Source organism: Mastigoproctus giganteus, chromosome 10 (genome assembly GCF_048544385.1).
Source record: "Mastigoproctus giganteus isolate SK-2022 chromosome 10, ASM4854438v1, whole genome shotgun sequence".
Classification (NCBI taxonomy): domain Eukaryota; kingdom Metazoa; phylum Arthropoda; class Arachnida; order Uropygi; family Thelyphonidae; genus Mastigoproctus; species Mastigoproctus giganteus.
In genome coordinates, this window is record NC_143584.1 from 221,660,379 (window position 1) to 221,687,753 (window position 27,375).

General features: G+C 36.5%; 1 protein-coding gene across 1 annotated transcript in view; it reads right to left on the bottom strand.

The window, feature by feature from the left end:
- Positions 1 to 14,178: 14,178 nt before the first annotated feature.
- The window catches only part of LOC150079956 (serine/threonine-protein kinase haspin-like), a 46,525-nt gene continuing 33,328 nt past the window's right edge, over positions 14,179 to 27,375 (bottom strand). Inside the window, exon 10 of the mRNA XM_090383290.1 lies at positions 14,179 to 14,464. Within this exon, the coding sequence (XP_090239416.1) occupies positions 14,179 to 14,464 (286 nt within the window). The remainder of the gene's footprint in view (positions 14,465 to 27,375) is intronic.

The following is a 27,375-nucleotide window of genomic DNA, read 5'->3' on the forward strand; positions in this document are numbered from 1 at the left end:
TACGTAAAAAGACTTTTAAGATTTCAGACAAAAATGTATTAAAATTCAATGATATTCTTGTACAGAAGATATGTAAATTTATTTTAACATGTTATAGGGCATATAGACTAAAATATAAATCTAATATGTTACTTTGTAAATAAGATCTGTTGAAAGCGAGTGTATTGAATCTCCAAACTGCTTATTTCAAGAAAATTTTAAAGATAATTTCCTCCAAAACCACAGTCAACTAAGGAAATGAATTCCTATCATTTTAGGTATAAAAATGAGTTTTGAATTGTGAACATCAGTACTTTAATCTGCAGCAGCTGTTATTTAGGAGGGAAGTGAGTCTTTTATATGTAATATATGCTCATAACAAAGTATGTACTTTTCTAGGTGAAGAAAGGATGGTAAATCAAATTTGGGTATTTCATTTTTAGAAAAATAAGCCTTAAAAAGGAGTGGGGTGGCTAGATTTACAGTAGTTATTTGTGTGAACATAAAGAGAGAGATTTGAATCACATCTTTTATCTGTCTTTCATATTGTATTAGATTTTGTTTTGAGGGGTTATTTTGATTCCTTGAAGAAACACACTTTACATTTTATTATAAAAATGTAATAAGCCTATTGTTGCTTGGGCAGCAGTAAGCAAAAGTCCTTCCACCATATATGCTCAGTTATATAACCTAAAGATCACTATGACTTAAAAGGATAGCTGGTCTTTTTTTGTCTGGGAATATATTACCTTTTTTTTTTTTTTTTTTTTTTTGCAAGATATAGGTTGCAGTAATTTTTTAATCTTAATGATTTACATTAGTGTTTCTTAGCCTTTTTTAAAAACATGGCTCACCTAAACATTAAGAAATTTCTTGTGGTCAACTTCTGTGTCATAAAGGGATATTTACACTATATATTTTAACTTCAGGGTTTGTTAAAATATGTATTAAATTATTTTAGACTGATCTCAAAAGAAACTTTTGGAGGCCTATCAGTTGAGAGACACTGATGTACAATATACAGTAGACTCTCGATTTTCCGGGATAGAAGATGATAAAAAAAAAAAAAAATCCCGGATAATCGATTTCTTGGTTAATCCAAAAACATCAAAAAATGTTCAGCAACCTACGTAAAATATATGGCAATAGATAAAAAAATGAAACTTACTACGCACTACACATGTGTCCAATATGATGCTTCCCTTTATTTTTTTTATGATGTGTTGCATATGGTTTGGTCACCAGCATTATAATGGTTCATTAAAGATTTAACAGATGCATCGTTTTCAAACTTTTGAATAATTTCAAATTTTTGTTTAATTGAAAGCAACTCTTTTGCTTTCACTCATCGTTTTCATGATTTCTAAACAAAAAAAAAAATATTTACTATAAAAAAAATTCGAAATCACTAACGAAACAAAATTTGTTTTTTTTCCGGTGTGACGGAACATAACAATCGACGTACACAATGAACATAACTAAAACATTTTTTTTTTTTTTTTTTTGAGCTGCGGGTACGAAGACAGTGGGGATTCCAAAAAAAAAAGATTCCAAAATAGGTAACATTAATCTCCCAATGACAACTTATAACACCATTTCTTGTTTATGACTTGCAAACATCTGTTTATACTTATTCTAGTTATTACTTGAATTTTATGATTTCTGGTGGGTTTTTTTTTTTTTTTTTTTTGTTTTTATTTGGAGTCTTGAAGTGTCCTGGTTAATTTGCTTCCCAGTAAATCGAGAGTCTGCTGTACTTGTATTATTTTAATCATATATTGTAGTACTGCAACAAGAATTTGCAATTTGTATTTTCAATTAAGGTGAGAAGAAATCAAAAAATTAAACTGTTTTTATTTTGGTAAATTTACCCAAGTTAATTCTTTAGAAATTCTAGGACAGGAGTAGTGCCAAACACAGCTTATGAGTTTTATGCTGCCCTTTAAACACTTGTTTCCTGGTGTGGTGTTGTCATATTTTATAGTGCTATGTCTATACAAAAACAGTTATAAGGTAGTACCGGGGGGGGGGGGGGGAGTCTGTAATTTGTTATAAAATCATATGAATTTTTTTTGGTTGCCAGGTCATATTTTTGTGCAATGATCACTATGATAAATATCTTTCTGTAATGCTAGTGCTTGAACAATTTTTCAGTCATAGGCTACTTAATGATGAATCACACAAGTACAAAAAAACAAATTCCTAATTTTAACTGAGCTATCGTCAATTATTGTTCAGTAAGCTACTAGTAAAAATGTTTACCCTGTTGAAATCTGTTACACAGTCTTCCTTGCTATAGGTTGAGTAATAGATTTGGGAGATTTTTTTCAATATTTTAATCACATGGTTCATTATTTTTATATTTTGTTATGTGATATGGTATTCATATAAATTTAGAGCTTAAAGCTTCCAGCTATAAAATCTATACAACTCCAGTAAAGGTATCAACTTTTTTTTTTTTTTATGTAGCTGCATAAATGAAAGCAAAACAAAGTTTGCATAAGTGGCATCATTATTACATCTGATACTGCAAATCCTTTCACAAGTTGCCTGACTCTTTTGCTTCAAATAAGCAAAACTTCCCCACTTGAGAAGAAAAACATTTATTCTCAGAGTACCACCATCCAGGCAGTACCATTTCAGAGATAGTTCTTATTATTAATTACTTATATACCCTGTGATATATAACTAATAATATGGTGATTAATTCCAAAAAAAAAAAAATTTTTTTTTTAATATTTACTTTGGACAAAAATTTTGCAGTGTGGCCTGTTTAGTTCTGGCTCTTGTCAGCTAGTAAGATGTATACCTGTGTTAGAAAATTAAAGCTTTTCTAGAACTTAATTCAAAACTGACATTCCATTTTTGCCTTGGATGCAATGGGATTTAAGTATTGCATGGTTTGTCATAGAAGTCTTTGTTTTTCAGGTGAGATTAGTTTAGATTGCCTGAATCAAGGAAATCTGTATTTTACAGGTTTCCTTGATTTGTTCTGTACCACCAGTATAAACACTTTTTTTTTTTCAAATTCATTATGTATCTGGAAATTTATTTATTATACCTGTACATTCCATGTTTCTGCAATACTGTGAAGATAAGTTGTTTCTCAGGTGGTGCTAGTAGGGGCAGGGGGTATTTTGCTTAACTATTTAGCTTTCTTATATCTAAAACCTTTTAATTTTTGAAATGGAACTATTCAAAAGTACAGTATAAGCCCAGTTATCTGGCATCTAGGAGAGGTAGAGGTCGTATGAATTTGCCTGTTGGATAAACATTGCTGTTCTAGGTGTCTGCACCACACTACACAGTGAAATGCCTTAATGTGAAGCAAAACTTCTTAGCCATATCATTGTGGCTAAGAAGGGCTATGGATATAGCTGCCCAAGTAATCAACTGTGGCAGGGCAAAATAGGGCTTTGGTACTCTCGATGGTCACTTTCGTGTAATGTAAACAGTATTTTTCAGCTTTCTAAAAAATTTTTTTTCAAGTTAATTTTTAAAATTAATTATTATTTTGTTAAACATTATTTCTTTATTTAATTCAGTCTCTTTGCTACTTGGCATGTAGTGCAAGTGAACTTTTTTATGATTCTATCTTGTATATGATTAAATGTGCCAGCTGCATGAGTTTTCCAGATGGATAGCAGGTAGCTGGGCTTTTATTGTATTTATAAAGAATCCCATTATTCGTTATAAAGAACGCAAAATGTTAACTGGGTATATAAAGTGCTACTAGAATGGAATATATAGAATGACACACGCATTATGTCTCCCACACACAATTTTATTTGCATGAGGGTTCAAAACAACTTCCAAAATAATGCTTCTTTTAGCATTTTCAAAGAAGTATTATTTTAAAATGCAATTTCCAATATTGCAATAACCACTTGCATTTGAGTGCCCCTCTCCTTATTAATTATACTCTTGCATAAGATGATTGAATTAAAGCAGTAACAGTGAGGCGTGTGCAACAAGTAAGGACCTAAACCACCTACAAATTACACAAATAATATGAAACAAAATTTTATTCAAAAATTGTATAGGTTACATATTATTTTTATGCATAATTACCACAGACATTTAAGTATTTCCCATACTTAGGGACCAATTTTGGTATCCCCTGGGTACACAACTAATCTTTTAACCAATTCATGACTTCAATTTAAATCTTCAGCATTATTGAATTTCTTCTTTATTTCATCTCATCATCATTCTGGTTGCATGCTTCTTCAAATGCAAAAAGAGGTGGTAATTGCTAGGTACCAAATTTGAGGCTATATGGTGGTCAAAGATTTCCTAATGAAATTGCATTAACAGGTTCTTGTAGATAAGCGGGAGAGTGAGGACTTGCTTATCATTCAATAAACAGCCCCCTTCCCTCCTTAGCAAATAAACCATACCTTTTGTTCCAAATTGTTTGCATAATTTTGTAATATGTCTGGTTGTTGTATGGTTATTCATTGTGGCATAAATTCATCCAGCAAAACACCTTTTCTGTTCCAAAAAAGAGTTTGTTTGAATTTCTCTGTTCAAGGACAGACAAAGAAATTCTACTGTATGCTTCAACTGTAGTGATTGGCTAGTCTCTGGGATGTGATACCTAACCCAGGTCTCATTGTCAGTCACTGTCCTGTCTAATATAGAATCACTCTTTTCTGTATAATGCTACAGAAATGTTAATACATCACCACTCATATTACTTTGTGAGCATTGGTTAGCATTTTCAATACCCATGTGATGCACAATTTCTGATAATTAAGTTAGTTTTATAATGACCTGAAGAGCAAGTGGAAATTTTTGTAGAAAATTAGAGTGGAAATTTTTTGCCTTCTGTTCTTCTGAATTCTTTCATCAGCTCTCTGAATCAGGCCATCATCAATAGCAGTAATGGAAATAGTGACTAGCTCTATGCATAATTTTATTTTTCAAGAAAGTCTTTCTTTGCATTTGGCCAAGTGTTACCTTGCTGATGGTTAGCTTTCAGATGCTGCAATTTATAGAACTCAATTGTAAGATTAACCTTTTGTGACCTTGACTAAAGAAAACCAATAAGATTAGTCGTCAGGAAGGCAGTTCTGTAAATTGTGGCATCTGGAAAGTAGGCACCTTTGAGGAGACCTGACTGAAGTGTTTAAGATTTTAAATTGATTGAGTGAATGAAATGTTGATGGTATCCTTAATCTTTCTTGGACAATACACACATAAAGGAGACATACATTTAAATTTAAAAAGGATGGTTGCAGGATATGTGAAAATTTGCTATCATCCAAATGGTATTGATTGTTGGAACAAACTTCAGAGGACGTTTGTTCCATTGTGGAAGAAGTGGGTAGTTTGAATAAATTAAAAATTTAAGGAAAGGAACATCATTTAAAGATTATCTGGCTATTTGGAACTTATTTCATAGTAATGTTTAGTTCCTACTACACGTAGGAACTAATCAACTATAAATTTCTGTTTGTCACATTTTTTTTATATTAGAAATTTTGTGCCACATGGGTATTGAAAATGTTAACCAATGCACAAATTATTAGAGAGGGAGAAAGGATCTCCCCACAGCTGATGCTGCATAAGCTTGCTTCCGTGCATCATTTGCCACCAGTAATTTCAGTTTTTTTTTGCTTAGTTAAAATTTATGTAGCCAAGAGACTTTCAGTGACAGATAATGATTCCCTCGATAAATAAAATTACGCCAATATTTGGTGTAATGGTTTCACACTCAACAAAGTGAAAGCACTTAGGGCGGTGTTGCCCAACTTCTGGCAACCTATTTTTGAGGGTCACCTTAGAAAGGTTACCAAAACTGGTAATGTTTTCATGCTGCTCACAACAGGTGTAGTTTTTATTATTATCAATATGGTGTATTTTGACCCTCTCCACTAGGAGTAATTACTTCTAGTGTCACTGCAGGTTCACCCACTTATCTTAAAAGGCAATTTTTGTTTAACTGATTTATGGCCTGGGGAAGTGTGTTAAGACTTGTTATTTTAGATTCTTTCTGGTGACAGAAAATGGCGCAATTTATTGCAGCTCTATACAAATGCAACAACAAGGTTTAATCCAACAGCCAATAATGTCTTTATTAAGCTATTATATTCTACTAATAACAGCCAAAAATTGCTCCTTTTAGATTTAAAAAAATATCCTGCTCCAAATTGTTTAGGTTTTGTTGATCGTTGCATTTAATAAAAATTTTTGAAATAGGTATTGCATCTTTTGTCCAATTAAATTTATGGAAGATAATTATTATATAATGCTATATTTTTAAAATTTAATGATAGCATGAGACCTCTTGTATTAGAAGATGGGAGAGTTTTAAAAAGGTCTATCAGACAGGTTGTTTGATATTATTTAAATCAGAACTTCACATATAACCTGGCAATCTATTTGTATAAAGCATAGGGGTTTTTTTTTTTTTTAAATTACCACTTGTGTAACTTTGCTAACTTTTAAGTACTGTTTTACTAGGTAACTATAAAGATACATCAGTAGAGAAAGTTGATTTTCAGTTTTTTGTTTTAACTATGTCGATAAAATGCTACATAAATAGTTGGAAAAGAAGTTCTGTAAATCTAAATTTAATTAAATGGTATATTAGAAAAAGAAATGTTGAGGGAAACAATATTATTTGTATTTAATTATGATGTTCTTGCACATTTTGTATATTTTTTGAATATCTTTAAAATGGAACAGTTTTTGTTTTTTGATTGGTTCCTGTGTGTTTGAAACTAAATACATGTTATTGAAGTTAATATTGAGCCATATAATGGTGCTAACATTAAAATTGTAAAGTACTTATAAAAGTTGCTCTTACGTTGAAGTGCTTTGGAATAGCTTTTAATTACTGTTTCTAGAAACAAACTTGCTATGGAGAGATGTTAAAAAATGTTAGAAGCTATTTTAAATAGTACAGACTTAGTATTCATAAATTAATGGTTTTTTTTTTAAAGAGGATTTTGTATGGCTTATGTCATGTTTATATTGTTTTGTTTTGTTCTGAAAGTATTTTATTGTAATGTGGGTTGTGTATATATGCTGAATCTTGACATCACATGAGTAGATCAAGGATGCTGTTTACTAAAAATGTTCTCTAAATCAGTGTTTCTCAAACTATCTGTGGTGAAGGACCAGTTTCTTTTATTTCCAATCCATCGCGGACTGATAGACAATGTCAAATTGCTATAAAAGTTTCTAAATGCTTGCTCTCAACTTCTCTACTATTGTGTTGTGGACCGGTAACAAACAGTTTGCAGACCATGCTTTGCGTAGCACTGCTCTAAATTGTATGCTTCTATTTTAGCATTCACAATGATTTATTTTTTTTAAGTCTAGAAATGTCTTATTCCATCATTAATAACAATCATCATGTTAAAACACATCGCTTTTATGAGATGGAAGGTTAAAACTGTAATGCCATATCTATTTAAATGCCAACAGAGTTGCTAACTTTTTTTAAAAATAGCATTCACATGGCAAAAACTGTATTGTATATTGCACACAAAAAGGAAAGAAAGAAAGAAATGGCTAAAATTCAAAAAGTACTTAGCAGCTATAGTTTCACTTCACAGAGAAGTAACAATTTTACAATAAGTTTCAGCTATTATTCAGAGTTATAACAGTTATTAATTAGTTGGCAACGAAGATAATAGCATGAAGATAACGTTTCATTGCAGCTGAACCATTTATAGTAAAACAGATTTTGATCACTAGGCTAGTGATGTCATAAGATTCAAAAGAATTAAAGGAAAGTGGAGTAGCACTTCAACTTTCCTTAACATTATTATGTAATGTTAAGGAATTAACTTTTCCTTAACATTGCACGATATGATTTGTTATAAAGTGAATTTATTCTGTAGTCACCATTAATAAGCTAAAACTTCCACACATTGCTGCTTCAGTTTCTCTCCTCTATGCATTTGTTCCAGCTTTCATTATCTCTTGATTTATCCGATGACAGAATTCAACACTGAACCTGGAATTGTCACCAACTCTGAAGTAGTCATGTTGTGCAGGCATTTTAATTTATTAATAGTTAATACAATAAAATTTGCTTTAGTATCATATTGTACTTCACCTAAATTCTTTATAAACAACCTAGTAATGTCCTTTTCTCAAAAGATTAGTTCAACATTATTAAATGGTTGTAGACTATTATATTGATCTCTAAAATTAAAAATGTATGATAGATTTACATTAGAAACTTTGTCATTTTGTGTACCGCTGCCAACTGCGTATTAAGACGAAGATGGCAACATTCATTTCCATGCAGCTTTAAAAACTTTGTGATTATCGTGGATTGGATTGATTTTGATGTTTTATTCGTGAAATTCTATGAATGAAACATTTTTATTCTTTTAAAACAGTGACAAAGACTGGTGTAAAGAAAACTTGTGCTCACATTTCTGTATTATGTTTATTTTGATATTTACTATGAACTTTAGTTTAGGTATTAAAACAAAAAAAACACAGAATTGGTGGTAATGAGGTTTCAGAACAAATGTCTCTCAAAAATTCTGACATGCAGTATTTATGTTTACCTGCTGAGGAAGACAAAGGTTTATAAGTTCAATTAAACTTTTACGGTTGAAAGCATATGATCTGAGCAGTAGTCCCAACCACAGATCACCAATTCTATACTTGAGTTTGTTTTTTAAAGCATGATACGATGTGATATAAAGAATTTGGCAGCCAGTGTAGAACTCGGTACCAAAGGTTGTGACATAAATGGTGAACAATTTGCATCTTTCCAGAAGAAAGTTACTACGGTGCAATTATGCCAAGTCAAATTTTGTTGTCTTTTATATTAATAAAATTTAGAAGATAGTTGGGATATTTTACAAGTGTCTTAATAATAAAAACGAGATGCCATTTTTAAGAAATAATGTGGTTGTTTATTTTCACCTTATCATCATCTTGACACATTTTCGGAAGCTTACAGAAAAAAAAAAAGATTGCTGTGGGTATCAAACATCATCATCAAATAACAACAAACATTCTTAGGATAAACTACCCTTCATATATTTTCTCTTCCTACATAATCAATATTTGGGACTTGAAATACATTTTGGATTATTGTATTTCAAAGAATACGCACTAAAAAGAAATCGCTAATGAGAACAGATTCTGTCTTTGAAATTAATCTTTATAGCCAAACTTCCGTTCTTTAGTACTGACATGAGACAAAAAATTAATTACTTGCGGTATTTAGGGCACATAAAAGATTGAACATGTGTATCTTCTAGCTTGTTTGCTTACAGCACTGAATTTAGCATATGATACTCTAAATCAGTTTCTCTGTTTACAGGTTACAAGCTGCTGGTGGGTTTGTGAAGCTTTGGGGATTTTGAAGTGGGTCTCCCACTTGAAATACCACCCAGAATTAATCAAGCTGGATGTACAAATATTCTGGATGATGAGGTTGTGCCTTCTGCTGAATGAGAGACACTCATGATTTCAATGTTCCCTTATTTCAGGATGACAACTGTCTGATTTACACTGTTTTAAACTGGCACAAGGAACATGAGGATGGTAGGTATTTAAATTGGCTTGGCCAGTCGATCACCAGATTTAAATCCTATAGAAAATGTCTTGAATGGAAAGTGAAAATGCAACAGCAGTAGCCACAGAAACCTGAATGAATTATAGGCTCAACATGGCCTAATACTGATGTAATCATTTAGGGCAGTGATGTGCAACCTTTTTCCTTCAAAGGGCCATTTAAAAAAAATCTGTATCTGTATATCTGGATGAGGGAACTGGATATTTTCTCACATAATGAAAAATAGAAATTTTATTTGAAACTTTAAAATTGTAGGTGTAGGAGCATCGGTGACTAAGGTCATGTTGGCTCCATGTGTATCATCTGTAAATTGCATGTTCAGAGGTTGGTTTTTGTTTGCTGGATGAAAAACCCAAGTTTCTGGGAGAAAAAACTGTGTTAACCTCACCTGAGACCAAATAACTCAGCCACGTTGTGAAAAAAGATACATAAAAATTCTTCCACTCATCGATGGGATTCAAACTCAGGTCTTTTCAAACTGATGTGAGGAGGATGGTAATCTTACCAACTGTGCTACCCATGAGGGCAAAAAAAAAAATAAAGTATGCAAAGGTTTTTTTTTATGAATTAATAAAAACTTAATAGTAAAATTTATCAATGAGATTTTTGAGCTTGCATAGAGGAGGCTAAGCCATCGTTGCTAATTGTATGATTGAGCTGAGACTGTCATTTGTAAGCTTGTTGCAATGATATTACTTGTAAATGCAGGGAATTCTCTATTTAGCACAACACTGATGTAAGCAGCATGGAAGTGATACCTGTTACGTTATAACATTTGCGTTTTCAGAAACTATTTATTTTATTACTTTTGATACTTGAACTGCATGTTTTATGAAAATTTATTGAAATGTTCGTGTAGGTTGAGATGGGCCACAAATAATATTTAGGCAGGCAGCATACATCCCGCAGGTTGGTCATCACTGATTTAAAGGGTCTAACTGTATCCCTACTAACAAGAATTCATGAAGTGATTTGTTTGCTAAAGGAGGAATTATTACATATTATTAATTGAAAAATTACACGGGTGACTAATCTTTTGTCTTGGGTGCTCATATTGCCCATACCTTGAACATTTTTAAAAGGTTGTTTCTGGTCTTAAAACATAAGCCAGGCATGGTTTAGCTAGGCTTGTTTACTGGCTTTCAATTATGAACACACTTTTAACTGAATATGCATAAATCTAAACATTTGAAGTCACTTTTAATCTAGGTCAGAATTTTACAGATGGGCATTTATGAATATTTTCGGTTAATTTTTTTCCCACTTGGCAATTATAGTGACACTATATGCTAAAATATTCATTTAAAAAAATTGTCGTTTTTCTTTTTTTTTTTTTTTTTTGCGCTAAATTTGAGAATTTATAGTAGTCGAGTGAAAAGTATAACGGGAATTAACAATTAAAATTAGATTTAAAATTAAAACACTTAATTTTTTAAAACTCCTTGTTTTAAAAGCAATACCTTTAAAATGTGGAATTAGTGTTTTAATTAATTTTAATTTATAAATTACTACCACTACAGATTTCTGCTTCAAATTTATCTGGTTAAGAACACTAACAGTGATATTAATTTCAAAACACAATGGGTTAGACCTCTCTTATTTATATTAGGTTTCATAAGATTGCTGTTTATATAGGAGTCTGGTAGGCTAAAAAGCTTGTGGTACATGGCCATGAGGAAAAATTCAATTGGAAAATGGAAGCCAGCTGGAACTGTCAACATTAAAATTTTCTCACTGTTAGGAAAGTCAAATTTCAAAGAGTTCTAAGATTAGTGGAGTTAGGAGAATGATAGAGGTAACAGATGAATTTGACAGAATGTGGTAGAGAGATTAAAAGCCAGAAAAGATCAAAAAGAGGAGATTCAGGCAGCATGAGCAATTATACACCTGTAAGCTTGACTTCTGTTCCAAGAAAAATAATGGACTCAGTGGTTGATGTATTAGAGGATTATCTAAGCAGGAATTGAATTATGCAGAAATCACAATGATTTTGTCAAGGGGATTCCTGTTTAACAAATCTGATTATCTCATACTATTATGGTCATTAGGTCCTTTATGACTATCAGTTACCTTTGTCCATAATCAACTTCAATTTCCTTTTTGTATACTTTTAATCTTTACAATTTATATATATAAAGATGTGTGTGTGTGTGTGTGTGTGTGTGTGTGTGTGTGTGTGTGTGTGTGTGTGTGTGTGTGTGTGTTGGAGAAGGATACACACAGGAAGAGATGGGCATTATCAATGACAGCCCTGAATTTTGAATGATTATGCTCAATTTTTGAATCATGTACCAACCCCTCCCCAAAAAAAACATACTGTGAGATGATATGTGATTCAGCCTCTCTGACGGAATATCAGAGCAGATGTGCACAAGTACCACCTTTGAAGCGAAAGGAATTGTACAATGGGTAGCGGTTGAATCAACTGATAATTGAGATTCTGTGAGAAAGAGTACATGGGGTTTGGCCAAGTGCAAATGGACATCATTTAGCGTGAGACCATATATGCAAAATGAATGATGAAGTGTTGGAGAGGTTTAGATCTTTTCATAAGTTTGTTCCCTTAGTTTGACAATTCATGATGTATTCAGTAGTAATAAAAGGTGGCTGGGGGACTGCCTGGCTTCATACAACATGTATGAAGTAATGAAATTCTTGGATTTCATTACTTCATACATGTTGCATACATGTAATGGCCTCGACAAATCTTCCCCCCCCCCCACAGTTACACAATACACAGACTCCCTCCAGTCACTATATGGTAGAGTAGAGGTAGCATGATTCTACACTAGGCTAATCCGGAATCCTCAGAGAGTTATCAATATATTTGGTCCGGTGGACTATCTAGAGGCCAGCCTGCGAACACTGTTTTAGAGCTGTACACCCTCAAAATGTAAGGAAGATTGGATCTCACCAGTGTGTTTATCATAACCTCAAAAGACATCAAGCATACTACATGATGTAAGAGACAGGAGTTGCCGGAACTTTGCTCTGGAGACTAAACATGGGTTCCACCACTTCAAGTCTCAATAAGCAAAGTGGTGGTATTATACCTGTTGATGAGTCATTTACCACCTAGTCAGAGGGGTGGCATTCCTCCATGCTATGTGGGTTGCCACACCTTGATCCCTGCTTACATTGGTTCATACCTGGTCGGTCACCTCCAGTATACTGGGTGCATTTCAGCCAGGGTTACTAACAGTCCCACCATCGTGAAGGTGCAAGCAGAGGATTTGGCTGACCAGACTTTGTCAAAATTAGGTCCACTTGACTTGTGTGTCGTTATGTTTGTTTGTTATTTTGGTTTTTAGGAGCATTAGCAACTAAGGCCATATTGCTCCGGGATATGCGGTGGTCATTCCCTGACCTTTCCGCATCCTCCGTATTTGGTGGTGATGGGCTCGAACCCCCGGTCTAATCAAGAAGCGTGTGCTACGCACTGCTGCTCCTTCCCACCTGGCTACGGAGGCGCCTACTTGTGTGTCATTGGTTCCATCAGTCTTTTAGACTCCCAGGTAGCAAGCCCAGCTTGACACTTGAGAGAATGTCTGAGAATGCCTCAAGGACCGAGGTTGTTATGAATGACCAGACTTGGGCTCCACCTATTGGATTATGATTTATTGCATTTAGATTTTAACATTTATTCAAGTGAAAACCTATATAAATGTCTAATTTAAGCTTTTTTATTAATATTATTTTGATATTAACTACAATTGCACTTTGTTTTGTCATCAAACTGGAGCCATGCTTGTTTACTGTGCTTTTGCAGCCTTATTCTTTTCTGTTTTATTTCTGAGAATGTGCATTGTATTTCATTCAGTACAGGGCTGTGGTAAGATGGAAGCAACTACATCAAGGTATAAAATGAATAATATCAATGAGGCTCTTTCATTTAGTGGAGTGGCAAAATGCAGTATTACAGAACTTTTTTTATTAACTAATGAATGTTCAGTTATTTTTAACTCTACACTTTGACGGGCATTGAAATTTATTGAGGATTGGTTGGGACCAGTCGGAGTTAAAACAATATTTGTTCATAGTGAACTCAAAAGTAGTTGAAATGGCATTGATTTAATTGTATCTCATATTATGATTACCTTCACAATGAGTTGCCAGGATATTGCACTACCTCAAATAAGTAATGCTTCACTAATAAAGAAGACTATTATTACTTATGCTCAGTGGATATCACATAAAGGCCAATAAGCCTTGAAACAGTGCCACCCAGATGGCACCGTTTCAAGGCTTATTGGCCTATCATTGGTGGGTAGGTACCCTGGTGTTGCAATCACAACAATCCAGTTGTGAAGTATACCTACTTAAGAACTTTTTTATGCGGGTAAGGTTGGTATTTTTCTTGTTTACGTCCAAACACTTAAGACTTCCCATGTCCCCGATTAAGTAGCTAATTAAGACTGTGTTTTTCTTTCTCACTAACTTTTTAGCCTATGTTATACGACTATAAATCTGACAATTCAACATTGTGCCAAATAAATGTGCCCCTATTTTAACAATTTATTTCTGATCCAGCTTCTACATGTTGATCACAGTTCATTCCCTCTCTGCACTCTTACAAACTCTATTGATGTAGATTTCTATATCAGTAATTTAATCAGAACAAAAATTGCTTTTATTTGATATTAGGCACTCTGTGGTGATAAAGCATAACAAGGAAGGAGTGTCCTATTTATAAAATCTACAACATTAGAACTTTGGATGATATTGTCCTTTAATGTCAAGAAATAGTTTACTGCTTTAATCTGATCTCTACACTTTGACGGGCATCGAAATTTATTGAGAATTGGTTGGGACCAGTCGAAGTTAAAACAAGTTGTTGCATTATCAGTGACAAATTTCTTGTACTTCCTTAAAATGATAAGGGATAGATATTCCAGCCACACAATGTTGGAAACAGTGTAATTCTTCCTATAGCATTAATAAAAGCATTTAACAATAAGCACAATAGTTTTTAAAAAATACAAATCATTAGTAATTAGCTTTACACCTAAAAAATTGATTTAGAAGGTATTAGCATTAGCATTAGTAGAGGCATACGATGCAAGAAAGCAAGCTTATTCAGCATCAGCCAAAAAAAAAAAAAAAAAACCCCTCTCCCATTTCACCCCTCCGTTCGTTCGAAATACCTGTCCAGTTGAGCTTTAAATTTGTTTAGGCTATCAACTTCAACAACAAGTGATGGAAGTCGGTTCCACCAACCAACCACCCGCTGGCCAAAGGCAAATTTCCGCACATCTATCCGACATCCGTCCTTCCTCAATTTGAATTTATGCCCTCTGAGGTGATTATTCTGAGAAAGATGAAGAATCCCATTGGCATTGAGCATGCTCAAACCATTCAAGGCCTTATACACCTCTATCAGATCACCTCGCCGGTGCCTAGTCTCCAGACTCTGTAATTTGCAAAACTTAAGCCTTTCTTCGTAAGAGCAACCCTTTGTTCCATTTACTAATCTTGTTGCCCTTCTCTGTACCCGTTCCAGCAGCTCTACATCCTTCTTGAAATGAGGCCTAGAGACCTGTATACAGTACTCAAGATGTGGCCTAACCATTGCCTTATACAAGGGAATAATCACCTCCTTATCCCTGCTAGAAAAATTCCTGTATATCATTGACAAGACACCATGAGCTACTCTTGCAGCTCGTCTGCACTGCTCAGAGAACTTCATATCTCCCTGCACAATTACCCCCAGGTCCTTTTCATTTTCCACCACTGTCAGTGTGGTACCGCAGAGTTGATACGTTGCTCTGGGGTTACTGTTTCCCATATGCAGTACTTTACATTTGTCAATGTTAAACTTCATTTGCCACCTCTCAGCCCATCTGTTCAACCTTTCCAGATCCTGTTGCAGCAGCATAGCGTCAGTAGTGTCCTTGACGACCCTGCCAACCTTTGTATCATCTGCAAACTTGGACATTAAACTTGATATTCCATCATCAATATCATTCATAAACACCGAAAACAACAACGGACCCAACACTGAACCTTGAGGAACTCCACTAATAACATTAGTCCACGTTGAGCAGTGTCCATTGATTACCACTCTCTGTCTTCTGCCACTCAACCATCCCCTTATCCATAGCAGCAATTTGCCTCCAATGCCACACTGCTCCAATTTGTGCAGCAGTCTTCCATGTGCAACAGTATCAAAAGCCTTTCTAAGATCCAAATATATAATATCAAAGTTATTCCCTGCATCCAGTTCTTTTGTGACTACATCATAGTATCCAATCAAATTGGTCAGGCAAGACCTGCCCTTAACAAAACCATGCTGCGTCTGAGCTATAACTGAATTCTTGTCTAGATGATCCTGCAGTGCTTCTTTAACCAGTGCCTCCATTAATTTACCTGGAACAGAAGTTAAACTAACAGGTCTATAATTACTTGTGTCAGCCTTTGATCCTCCTTTGTGAATTGGGGTTACATTTGCACATCTCCAGTCTATGGGTACCTCCCCTGAGTCCAAAGAAGCTCTCATAATTATGGCTAGGGGTTTGCATACTTCCTTTGCTGCCTCCTTTAATATAACTGGATAGATCCCATCCACCCCAGGTGCCTTTTTTATGTTTATCCTCAACAATCTCTCCTCCACTTTCCTCTCAGTTATTACAAAATCATCCAGCTCACTGCCAATGTTTACTTTACCTACATCATTCTCCTTCCTGAATAACTCCTCATGCGTGAATGTAGATGCAAAATACTCGTTTAGATTGTTAGCCACCTGAGCAGGATCCTCAACTGTTGAACCATCAATATCCAGTGGACCAATCTGATTCATCCCTTTCCTTCTCGAGTTCAAGTATGTAAAGAACTCTTTTCCGTTTTTCTTTGCATCCTTTGCCAAGGATTTTTCGTAGTCTGCCTTTGCCTGCCTAATCTCCTTTGTGACTTGGTTACAGACCAACTTATATCTATCATAGGCTTCCATGTCACCCATTAATTTATATGTATCCCATGCATTTTTCTTCTCTGCCACATGTCTCATTAGTTCATCTGACAACCATTTAGGCCTAAACCTTGAACAATATTTCTTAGTTGGTATGTAAAGCCTGGTAGCCTCCAAGATTAGTTCCTTGAATGCTTCCCATTTTGAGTTTGCTGTTGGTAACATCATCAGTTGGTCCCACTGTATAGAATTTAAATACTGTCTCAGACCATCATAGTCGCCTTTACGAAAACAAAAACCCTTCCCTTTACCTCTGATGGTAGTTACCTCCTTGAGTAAATCCCACTTCAACACACTGTGATCACTGCCACCTAGTGGTTCATTTATCTGCAGGTTCTTAATGCATGAAGAGTCACTACTGATAATCAGATCAAGAGTATTGCTCCCTCTTGTTGCCTCACGAACATGCTGGTGTAGAAAACAATCATCCAATAAATCCACAAAAGCCTTGCTAGTGTGCGAGTGACCAACCCACAAATTCCAGTCAATATCTGGGAAATTAAAATCCCCCATTATAAGACTCTCTGATTTACTGGCCCACTCTATTTCCCTGTACAATATCTTATTATACTCATCAGAGTCATTAGGCCTATAGCACACTCCTACTCTCAATTTTGATTTCCCTATGCTTATGTCACACCAAACTGATTCGGCACTGCCCTGTCCATCGATGTCGACTGGCTTAACTTCCTTGGACTTTATGTGTTTCTTAATTAATAGCATAACCCCTCCTCCCCTCCTGTCCTGTCTATCCTTTCTATACACATTGTATTCCCCAAATTCCAGTTCCGCATTACTTATATCTGTGTGACACCACGTCTCTGATATCCCAACAATATCTGCCTTTGATGTTTTGAGCAATACCTCAAATTCATCAAATTTATTTACCAAACTCCTAGCATTGGTGTACACGCAGGTATACATCGCCTTTACGAAAACAAAAACCCTTCCCTTTACCTCTGATGGTAGTTACCTCCTTGAGTAAATCCCACTTCAACACACTGTGATCACTGCCACCTAGTGGTTCATTTATCTGCAGGTTCTTAATGCATGAAGAGTCACTACTGATAATCAGATCAAGAGTATTGCTCCCTCTTGTTGCCTCACGAACATGCTGGTGTAGAAAACAATCATCCAATAAATCCACAAAAGCCTTGCTAGTGTGCGAGTGACCAACCCACAAATTCCAGTCAATATCTGGGAAATTAAAATCCCCCATTATAAGACTCTCTGATTTACTGGCCCACTCTATTTCCCTGTACAATATCTTATTATACTCATCAGAGTCATTAGGCCTATAGCACACTCCTACTCTCAATTTTGATTTCCCTATGCTTATGTCACACCAAACTGATTCGGCACTGCCCTGTCCATCGATGTCGACTGGCTTAACTTCCTTGGACTTTATGTGTTTCTTAATTAATAGCATAACCCCTCCTCCCCTCCTGTCCTGTCTATCCTTTCTATACACATTGTATTCCCCAAATTCCAGTTCCGCATTACTTATATCTGTGTGACACCACGTCTCTGATATCCCAACAATATCTGCCTTTGATGTTTTGAGCAATACCTCAAATTCATCAAATTTATTTACCAAACTCCTAGCATTGGTGTACACGCAGGTATACATGCACCTGTTTCTATTCTTAGCTACCCTAACACAACCCATGTGTTTACTTGTAACGCAATGACTACCAGCAGTCTCTGAAATATCCTGCATCTTGTTTTTCAGACTTCTGCTCATTTCAATAGAAGCAGTGCAAGAATCACTTCCACCTCTGCCAGTGGCTACTGTTAATCTATTAGTCCTTGTATCCCCCCCAACTAGCAGTTTTCCGACCCACCTAACACTGCCTCGACAGCATCAGCAAAAATTCTTGCACCCTTTCTATTTAAGTGTATCCCATCCCTGTAGAAGCAATCTCTCCTGTTAACAAGTACAGTCCAGGCTGAAAAAAATTCTACCCCTTGAGCCTTGCACAATCCCTCCAGGGCCGAATTGATCGACAAGGCTCTCATCATATACTCCCTCCTATCGTGTCTGGGCAGAATTGCAGACACTTTCAAGTTCAACCCTAATTCACGGCTTTTTTTCAGCAGTGACCTGTACTTGCTAAGTAATTCCGCCGGTCTCCTACTCTTAATATCATTCGTGCCAACGTGTACAACTATATCACCTTTTGTGCCCTTAAAAGATGATATCCGCTCTACAATGTCATCAACCTTTGCCCCTGGCAGACATACCCTGGTCCTATTCCACCTATCCTTTTTACAAAGCATGTTCCCCTGATTACATACATGCTTTTACAAAGCATGTATGTAATCAGGGAAGGCCAAGCTGCAGCTATGGTGAAATGTGGTGTGGTGTAATATATATATAGGATGGAGTACATGTCGAGAGTCTTGTCAATCAGTTCGGCTGTGGAGAGAATACACAAGGCTCATGGGGTAGAATTTTTCTCAGCGTGGTTGATGCTTTTTAACAGGAGAGACTGTTTTTACGAGGATAGGATAAACTTAAACAGAAGTGGCGCAAGATTATTTGCTGATGCTATCAAGGTAGTAATAGGCAGGTTGGATATACAAATTAATAGATTAACCAGAGCCACAGGCAGTGGTGAAGATAATTCTAGCACTGCTTCTTTTGGAAAATTCAGCAGTCTGGAAAGCAAGGTGCTGGGGATTTCAGGACTTGTTCATGGTGATCATGGAACAAGAGAATACATGGGCTGTGTAAGGGTAACTAAGAGTAAGAACATGTGCATGTATACTTGCGTGTACACTAATGCCAGTATAATTGTAAATAAACTTGAGATGAATTTGAAGTACTGATTAAGTCATCAAATGCAGACATTGTAAGGACAGCAGAGACATAGTCTCACACACATAAGTGAAGCTGAATTTGAATATGGAGGAGTGGAGAAGATATGTCTTTAGTTAAGAAGAATTTTAAATCTAAGGCAGTGCATCCAGTAGAAATGGGTGACCAGTGCAATGAGTCAGTTTGGTGTGATATAAGCACTGGAAAAACAAAAGTGAGAGTAGGAGTGTGTTATAGGCCTAATGACTCTGAGTATAATGAACAACAGTGCAGAGAAATAGAGTGAGCCATTAAACCAGAATGCTTCATTAGCATTAGGCATATGATGCAAGAAAGCAAGCTTATAGAGCATCAGACAAAAAAAGAAAAGGAAAATTAAAAAAAAAAAAAAAAAAACCACCTTCCCATTTCACCCATCCGGTCAGTCCAAATGTTTGTCTAGTTCAGCCTCAAATTTATTTAAGCTATCAACTTCCCCAACAACAGATGAAAGTCTGTTCTAGCAATCAACTTCCCACCAGCCGAAGGCAAACTTCCACACATCTATTCTACAAATGTCTTTCCTCAATTTGAATCTATGCTCCCTCAAGTTCTTAATCTGAGCAAGAGGAAGTATCTCATCAGCATTGAGCCTGCTCAAACCATTCAAGGCCTTGTACACCTCAATCAGATTACCTTGCAGGTGCCTAGTCTCCAGATGCTGCAACTTACAGAACTTAAGCCTCTCCTGGTAAGAGAACCCCTTTGTTCCTCTCACCAATCTTGTTGCCCTTCTCTGTACTCATTCTAGCAACCCTACATCCTAAAATGAAGCCTCCAGACCTGTACACAATACTCAAGGTGTGGTGTGGCATGGGCTGACCATTGCCTTATACAAAGGTATAATCACCTTGTCTCTGCTATAGCAAAATTCCTATATATCATTAACAAAACTCCATGACTTGCTCTGGCAGCCAGTCTGCACTGCTCAGAGAATTTCATATACGACTGCACAATTACCCCCAGGTCTTTTTCATTTTCCATCTCCCTGAGTGTAGTACCACACAGTTGATACGTTACTCTTGGGTTACTGCTACCCATATGCAGTACTTTGCATTTGTCAATATTAAACTTCAGTTGCCACTTCTCAGCCCATCTACCTAACTTTTCTAGATCCCGTTGCAGTAGCATACTGTCTTTACTATCATTAATAACCCTGCCAACTTTTTATCATCTGCAAACTTTGACATTAAGCCTGATATACCTTCATCGATATCATTGATAAATACACAAAACAACAATGGGCCCAGCACTGAACCCTGGGGAACTCCACTAATAACATAAGTCCACGTAGAGCAGTGTCCATTTATTACCACTCTCTGCCATCTCCCACTCAACCATTCCTTTCCTTATAAAGTCGGATTTCAACTTTCCGGATGTTGACTGGAATTTGTGGGTTGGTCACTCACACACTAGCCAGACTTTTATAGATTTCTTGAATGGCTGTTTTTCTACAGCATTTTAGGCAACAAGAGGTAAAAGACTCACAGGGTGGAAGCAGTCACAATGTGGAATTTAATTAAAGACATTACTGCCAAGGGCAAAGGGAAATGCTTTTGCTTTTGTAAGGGTGACTAAATTGGTCTCAGACAGTTTATAATTCTATGCATGGTTCCATCTGATGATGTTACCAACAGTGAATTCTAAATGGGAAGCATTCAGGGAAGTAATCACTGTAGCTACTACGCTTTTCATACCAACAAAGAAATACTGTTCAAGGCATAGATCTAAATGGATGTCAGATGAACTATTGAGACAATTGGCAGAGAAGAAAAGTGCATGGGATGCACAGAAATTATCAGGCAACACGGGAGATTATGGTAGATATTAGTCTGTAATCAAGTCACAAAGTAGGTAAGCTAAGGCAGATTATGAGCGGTCTCAGGCAAGGAATACAAAGAAAAGCAGCAAGAATCACATTGGGCCACTTGATATCAATGGGTTAACTGCTGATGACCCTGCTCAGGTTGCTGACAAATTGAATAGGTATTTTGCATCTACATTCACACATGAGAAATTCTTTAGGAGAGGGAAAATGCTAGAAGTTTATCAAACTCCAATGGGAGAGAACTATATGGCTTTGTGATAACTGAAAGGAAAGTCGAAGAGGAATTGCTGAAACAAGAAAAGGCACCTGGGGTGGATGGGATCTATCCAATCATATTAAAAGGAGATAAGCAAGCCTTTATGACAGCATCCTTGGATTCAGGGGAGTTTCCTATGGACCTGGAGATGTGCAAATGTATCCCAAATAAAGGGGGATCAAAAGGTGACATGAGTAATTACAGACCTGTTAACTTAATATCTGTTCCAGGGAAAATAATGAAGTCACAGGTTAAAGAAGTAATGCAGGACCATCTGGATAGGAATGCAATTATACTGTAGTCACAGCATGGATTTGTTAAGGGGCAGTCTTGTCTAATAGGTTGATATGATGCAGTGACCAAGGAACTGAATGCAAAAAAAAAAATTCTGATATGATATACAGTGGATTCCGGTTATTTGGGCCACCGGTTAATCGGGGCAGCCATTTATTTGGGGCAAATCTTAAAAAACAGAAACCAATCGAGAAAATAGACAGGGTTTACTTTGCTTAATTGGGATAACATGCCGTTTAATCGGGGCAGGAGACCACAGCACTGGAGATCACCCTACGATTGTCTCCGACCGTACCACGTGGTTCGGTCCGATTTCTGGAGGTCACAACCATAAAACAATAAAAACAATTAGCAGTCACCTGTTTATTGGGCTTTTCTGTTAGCGCAATCTATCATAAACGGATAGTAAACGTGATCTTATTGAATTTGCGATAATACCGACAGCTGGAATTCTGGGGTTTTTAAGGCAAAATGTGTTTACACTTCCATGAAATCTTCAATCATATAAAAAAATTAATTTTTATAATCTTCTCTTCATTCCTATTTTTAAAGATTCATAACTTGTTATTCCGTTCTCACTTGTGCGTACAGTATCGTGTTACTTGCAATTTGTGCATGTGCTGTGTTCTTTGTTATTGATTGCTTATCTTTTTACTGTTTTGAATCTTAACCCCCATCCACAAATGTCAGTGAACAGACATGTCAACTAGTTAGTATGTACATATTACAGTACGTATTAATTCCGATTTTCACGTATCATTTAATTTTTTAATTGGTAAGGTAATAATGGGTAAATTTGTGCTTAATATATTTTTTACTTTTATAGCCTGTGGATAATATTCCTCCTATTTTCGCTAATTAGAATCGCTGTTTAATAGAACTAAAATTCAATTCACAAACATGATCACAATGAACAGCGCTTACTACACATCGTATAGTGAAAGGTACTTTACTTAGGTGACTCCATCCTAACGTGATTTGATTGTACAGTGAACCAATTGTAAATGGGTGGGGGTTACATTGTATTTTTAACTATTTACGTGAAACTTCAGATAATTGGGGTAGCTGCTTAATCAGGCCAAAATGCGCTAGTCCCGATGTGTCCCAATTAACCGGAATCGACTGTATTTGGATTTCTGGAATGCTTTTGATACTGCTACACATAAAAGATTGCTGTATAAACTGTAGAAATGTGGTATTAAGGGCAAATTACTGCTATGGATAAAGGAATGATTAAGTGGATGAAGACAAAGAGTGGTTATCAATGGGCACTGTTCTTTGTGAACTAATATCAGTGGAATCCCCCAGGGTTCAGTGCTGGGCCCACTGTTGTTTTCAATATTTATTAATGATATTGATGAAGACATATCAGCTGTAATGTCAAAGTTTGCAGATGATACAAAAGTTGGCAGGGTTGTTAATGACAGTAATCAGGGTGAGCAACTGAAACAAGATCTAAGAAAATTGGGTCAATGGGCTGGGAAATGGCAGTTGAAGTTTAACACTGACAAATGCAAGATACTGCATATCAGTAGCAGCAATTCCAGAGTAACTTATCAACCGTGTAGTCACTGCACTCAGGATAGTGGAAAATGAAAAAGACTTGAGGGGGTGGGGTCATTGCACACCCAGATATGAAATTCTCTGAGCAGTGCAGATATGCTACCAGAAGAGCTCATGGGGTTTTGTCAATGATATACAGAAACTTTGCTAGCAGGGATAAGGAGGTGATTATATCTTTGTACAACGCCATGGTTAGGCCACATCTTATGTATTATTATTAGCCATATGGTGCAAGGAAGCCTAAGGCTTATGCTGCACCTGCAAAAAAAAAAAAAAAAAATTTTAATTACCCAGAGAGAGAGAGAGAGAGAGAGAGAGAGAGAGAGAGAGAGAGAGAGAGAGAGAGAGAGAGAGAGAGAGAGAGTGTGTGTGTGTGTGTGTGTGTGTGTGTGTGTGTGTGTGTGTGTGTGTGTGCCAGAAGTAAAAGGGAATCACCAAAAAAGAGAAGAATGATGATATTCAGCTCAGGACCCTGGGTGTGCCAAGCCCATACTCGCCAGATGTCAGCCCCTGGGGTTTTGTATACATGGCTGGAGGCTTCTCTTTAGACCTGGAATGGGGGCAGAGAAGGGCAACCATACTGGTGAAGGGAACAAAAGAGTACTCTTACCCAGAAAGGCTTCAGTTCTGTGAATTGCAGCTCCTTGAGACTAGGCACCTGTGGGGTGATCTGATCGAGTTTTAAGGCCTTTAATGGATTGAGTAAGCTGTAGTGAATGGTTGAAGCAAATGAAGTGAGACTACACATTGAGGATCCCATAAATTTAAGTTGAGGAAGGATGGTCGCAGGATAGATGTGTGGAAGTATTCCTACAGCCAGCGGGTCATTGATTGTCAGAACAAGCTTCCATGTGTTGTGGATGGTTTGAATAAATTTAAGATAGAACTAGACAAATTCTTGGAGGAGGATGGGAGAAGTGTACTTTTTTTTGGCTGACATGCTATATAAGCTTGCTTTCTTGCACGCTTATATAGCATGTCATGGTACAGTAGGGCATAGGCAGTGTCTACAATATCTCAATCACTTTGTCATTATAGGTTGGTGGCGGTGGCGCTGGCGTAGTGATGGTTGTGTTCAGTGCTTATGGAATTGTGTTCCCCTTTTTTGATGTATAAGTGTGGTTTAAAGAGTTGTTACATTTATTAAACATATGACATGGATAGAGATAACATTGGTGAGTCATAGGATAAAATTTTATTGCAGGTGCTGAAGAGACATACAAGATATTGGTGTTTGAAAATTTTGTCTCTAATAGCGACACATATATAGACCATAGCCTCATAGGCTTATCATAGTGGATTTTCCCTTGTGAAAATTCCCATAGACTTTACATTGTCCCGTTGAAATAACACAAAATGGAGACTTGATACCTTGTTGCCTTCGATATTTACTGGCTTGGGTTAGCCATCTTTAGGGAGAAGCCATTAAATATTTATATGTGATCATATACTGTGGACATATTAGTGTTTTATTACTTAGAATTCGCATTTACATTTTGGTAAAGTCCCATAGGCTAACATGGGGCTAGTTTTGGGCTACTTTTAAAAAAACTCGAAGTGGTTATAGCTCTCTTAATTTTGGGGTTGAGGATCTTATATTTGAAGAAAGGAAACTTTGTGAAATTACTTATTTGATGCATAATTTTGTGGTGCCCCCTGTCCTTTAGGGGCTGAGATCTGAAAACCTGCTTTAGGGAAATCTTCAACTCTAATGCATATTTCATCCCGGGTGGGGAAAAGTGTCTATATAGATATATATTGATAGACTGTGGGAATTAATTGGTTTTTGTCATCTAGATTACTTTTATAAATAACAATGTCCGAAGAAGACAAAGATATTACTTGGTCCCAGGAATTTGAAGCATATTCATCTTCTTCTGAAACATATTCTTCCTCTCTGGATTTTGCAACAAGACAAGTGTCTATCGAGAAAGAATCTTCTCGGACACCAGTAAGGAATAAATGTAAAAGGAAATCAAAGACCCCTAAAACTATTATAATAAGGGAAAAAGACAAAATGAAACCTGATAAAACAAATATGGAAAAAATTATTACCATGAATGATGAAGAAAATATGAACCACCTGTCTCTCGTTAAAGTAGTACAAGCAAGTACAGCCGAGAACGGTGAGGGTTATGGAGTTTTTGATTTCCCAAATAGGGAGGACCATCGAATTTCTTTTATAGATGGTTTAAACTTGGGAGGATCATTAAATGCCTCTGAGGTGTATGTGTCATTGGCTGGTTTGGTTTTTGGTTTTTTTTTTAGGAGCATTAGCAACTAAGGCCATATTGCTCCGGGATATACGGTGGTCATTCCCTGACCTTTCCGCATTCTCCGTATTTGGTGGTGACGGGCTCGAACCCCGGTTTAATCAAGAAGCGTGTGCTACACACTGCTGCCCCTTCCCACCTGGCTACGGAGGCGCCTGCGTCATTGGCTAAGATAAGAAAGGCTTTAGGAGAAATAATCTAAAGAGTCAAGTAAAATAACAAACCAGCATCCAATAGAATTTTGGTCTCCTGGATGACTTGGAGGCGGTGACAATAGCTTTGGTAGCGGACAATGAGCGCCTCGAGGTACAAGCTAGGGATCAGGAGGAGAGTGCTTGTCAGATAAATCAAATTTTAGATTGCCAGAATGAACTTCATAAGAAGTCTTATGCAGAGATAGTGCAGCAGGATCTCAAGTTAATTGATTCTGTGGACATCAAGATCCAAAGAGGGGACTGGCAGTGTTAGTGGGGATAGATCCTTATCAGTTCCTAGAGGTGTGCCTAATCCTCAGAATCTGGTTATTCTCAGGCCCACTGAGGATTCTTCCTTGAGTTCGAGTCAGGACATAAAGCAGAAAGCGACTGAAGTCATTAGGCGTGACCACAAAGAGATGAAAGTAAAAGGTATTCATCTCCTTAGGAATAAGGGGATCCTTGTGGAGACCACAAATTCGGTGGATGCTAATAGAATCTCTTCTGCTCCTGCCTTGAAAGAGAGAGGCCTTACAATGGAGAAACCTCGGTTATCAGATCCAACAGTGTTAATATATGGTGTCCTTCGTGATTATGTTAAGGAGGACATACTTGAAGATCTATTCTTTAAAAACGTAAAAGATTTTGGATTCTCACAGGATGAAGTTAAAGACGAGGTGACTTTCAGATTTAGTTCTGGAACAGGTACAAAAGTGGTTAATTGGGTGATCAGATTTAGTCCTCGTATGATGAAGTATATTCTGGAGAGTGATAGAATCTATCTTGGATTCACATCACACAGGTTCCGTAGGTTTACGATTGTAAGCAAATGTTTCCTTTGGGCCGAGTGGTATGGCCACTCGGCCCAATTTTGTTCTGATAAGGCAGTTTCTTGTGGACACTGTGCGGAGGGTGGTCATGTCTATGGAGAGTGTCCCCATAGAGAAGATTCTTCAAAATGTATCAACTGTAAGAGACGTGGTAGAGATTATAATTGTTCTGTAAGGGATGTTAAGTGTCCAGAATACTTGACAGCGGTACAGCTTACGGACAGTAGAACAAAACATGAGTGATAATGGTTAATGGTTCAAATTCAGACAGAGTGGCTGATAAGAATTTGGGTGATGTTATATATGAGGGTGTAAAAGTTTTTCAGATAAATGGTCAGCACTCAAGAGTGGCAATGGGTGAGATTAGAATATCGGCATTTGAAAATAACTTTTGACATTATTTGCAAACAGGAACCCTTCCATTCTTTGCAGGTAGGGTGGGGGCCCATAAAATTATGGGTTTTCCAACCTCTGCAAGAATTATTCATTCCCTGGAAAAACCTCCGAAAAGTGCAATAGTTGTTTTAAATAATGATCTGGTGGTTACCAACATCACAGGTCTGTGCACGGACACTGTGACCTGTTTAATGATCTCCACACCTTTCATAAGTTTTTACATTGCGTCTGTTTACTGTCTGCCATTGATTTATGTTAATCAATGGTGATTTAGATTAATTGCTATTGACAAGATGTCAGCAGGTTCGGAAGTTCTAGCGGAAAGACTAGATGTGCTGTTAATTGAATGTGCAGGTGGTCTTTCTCTGAAGGGTATTTC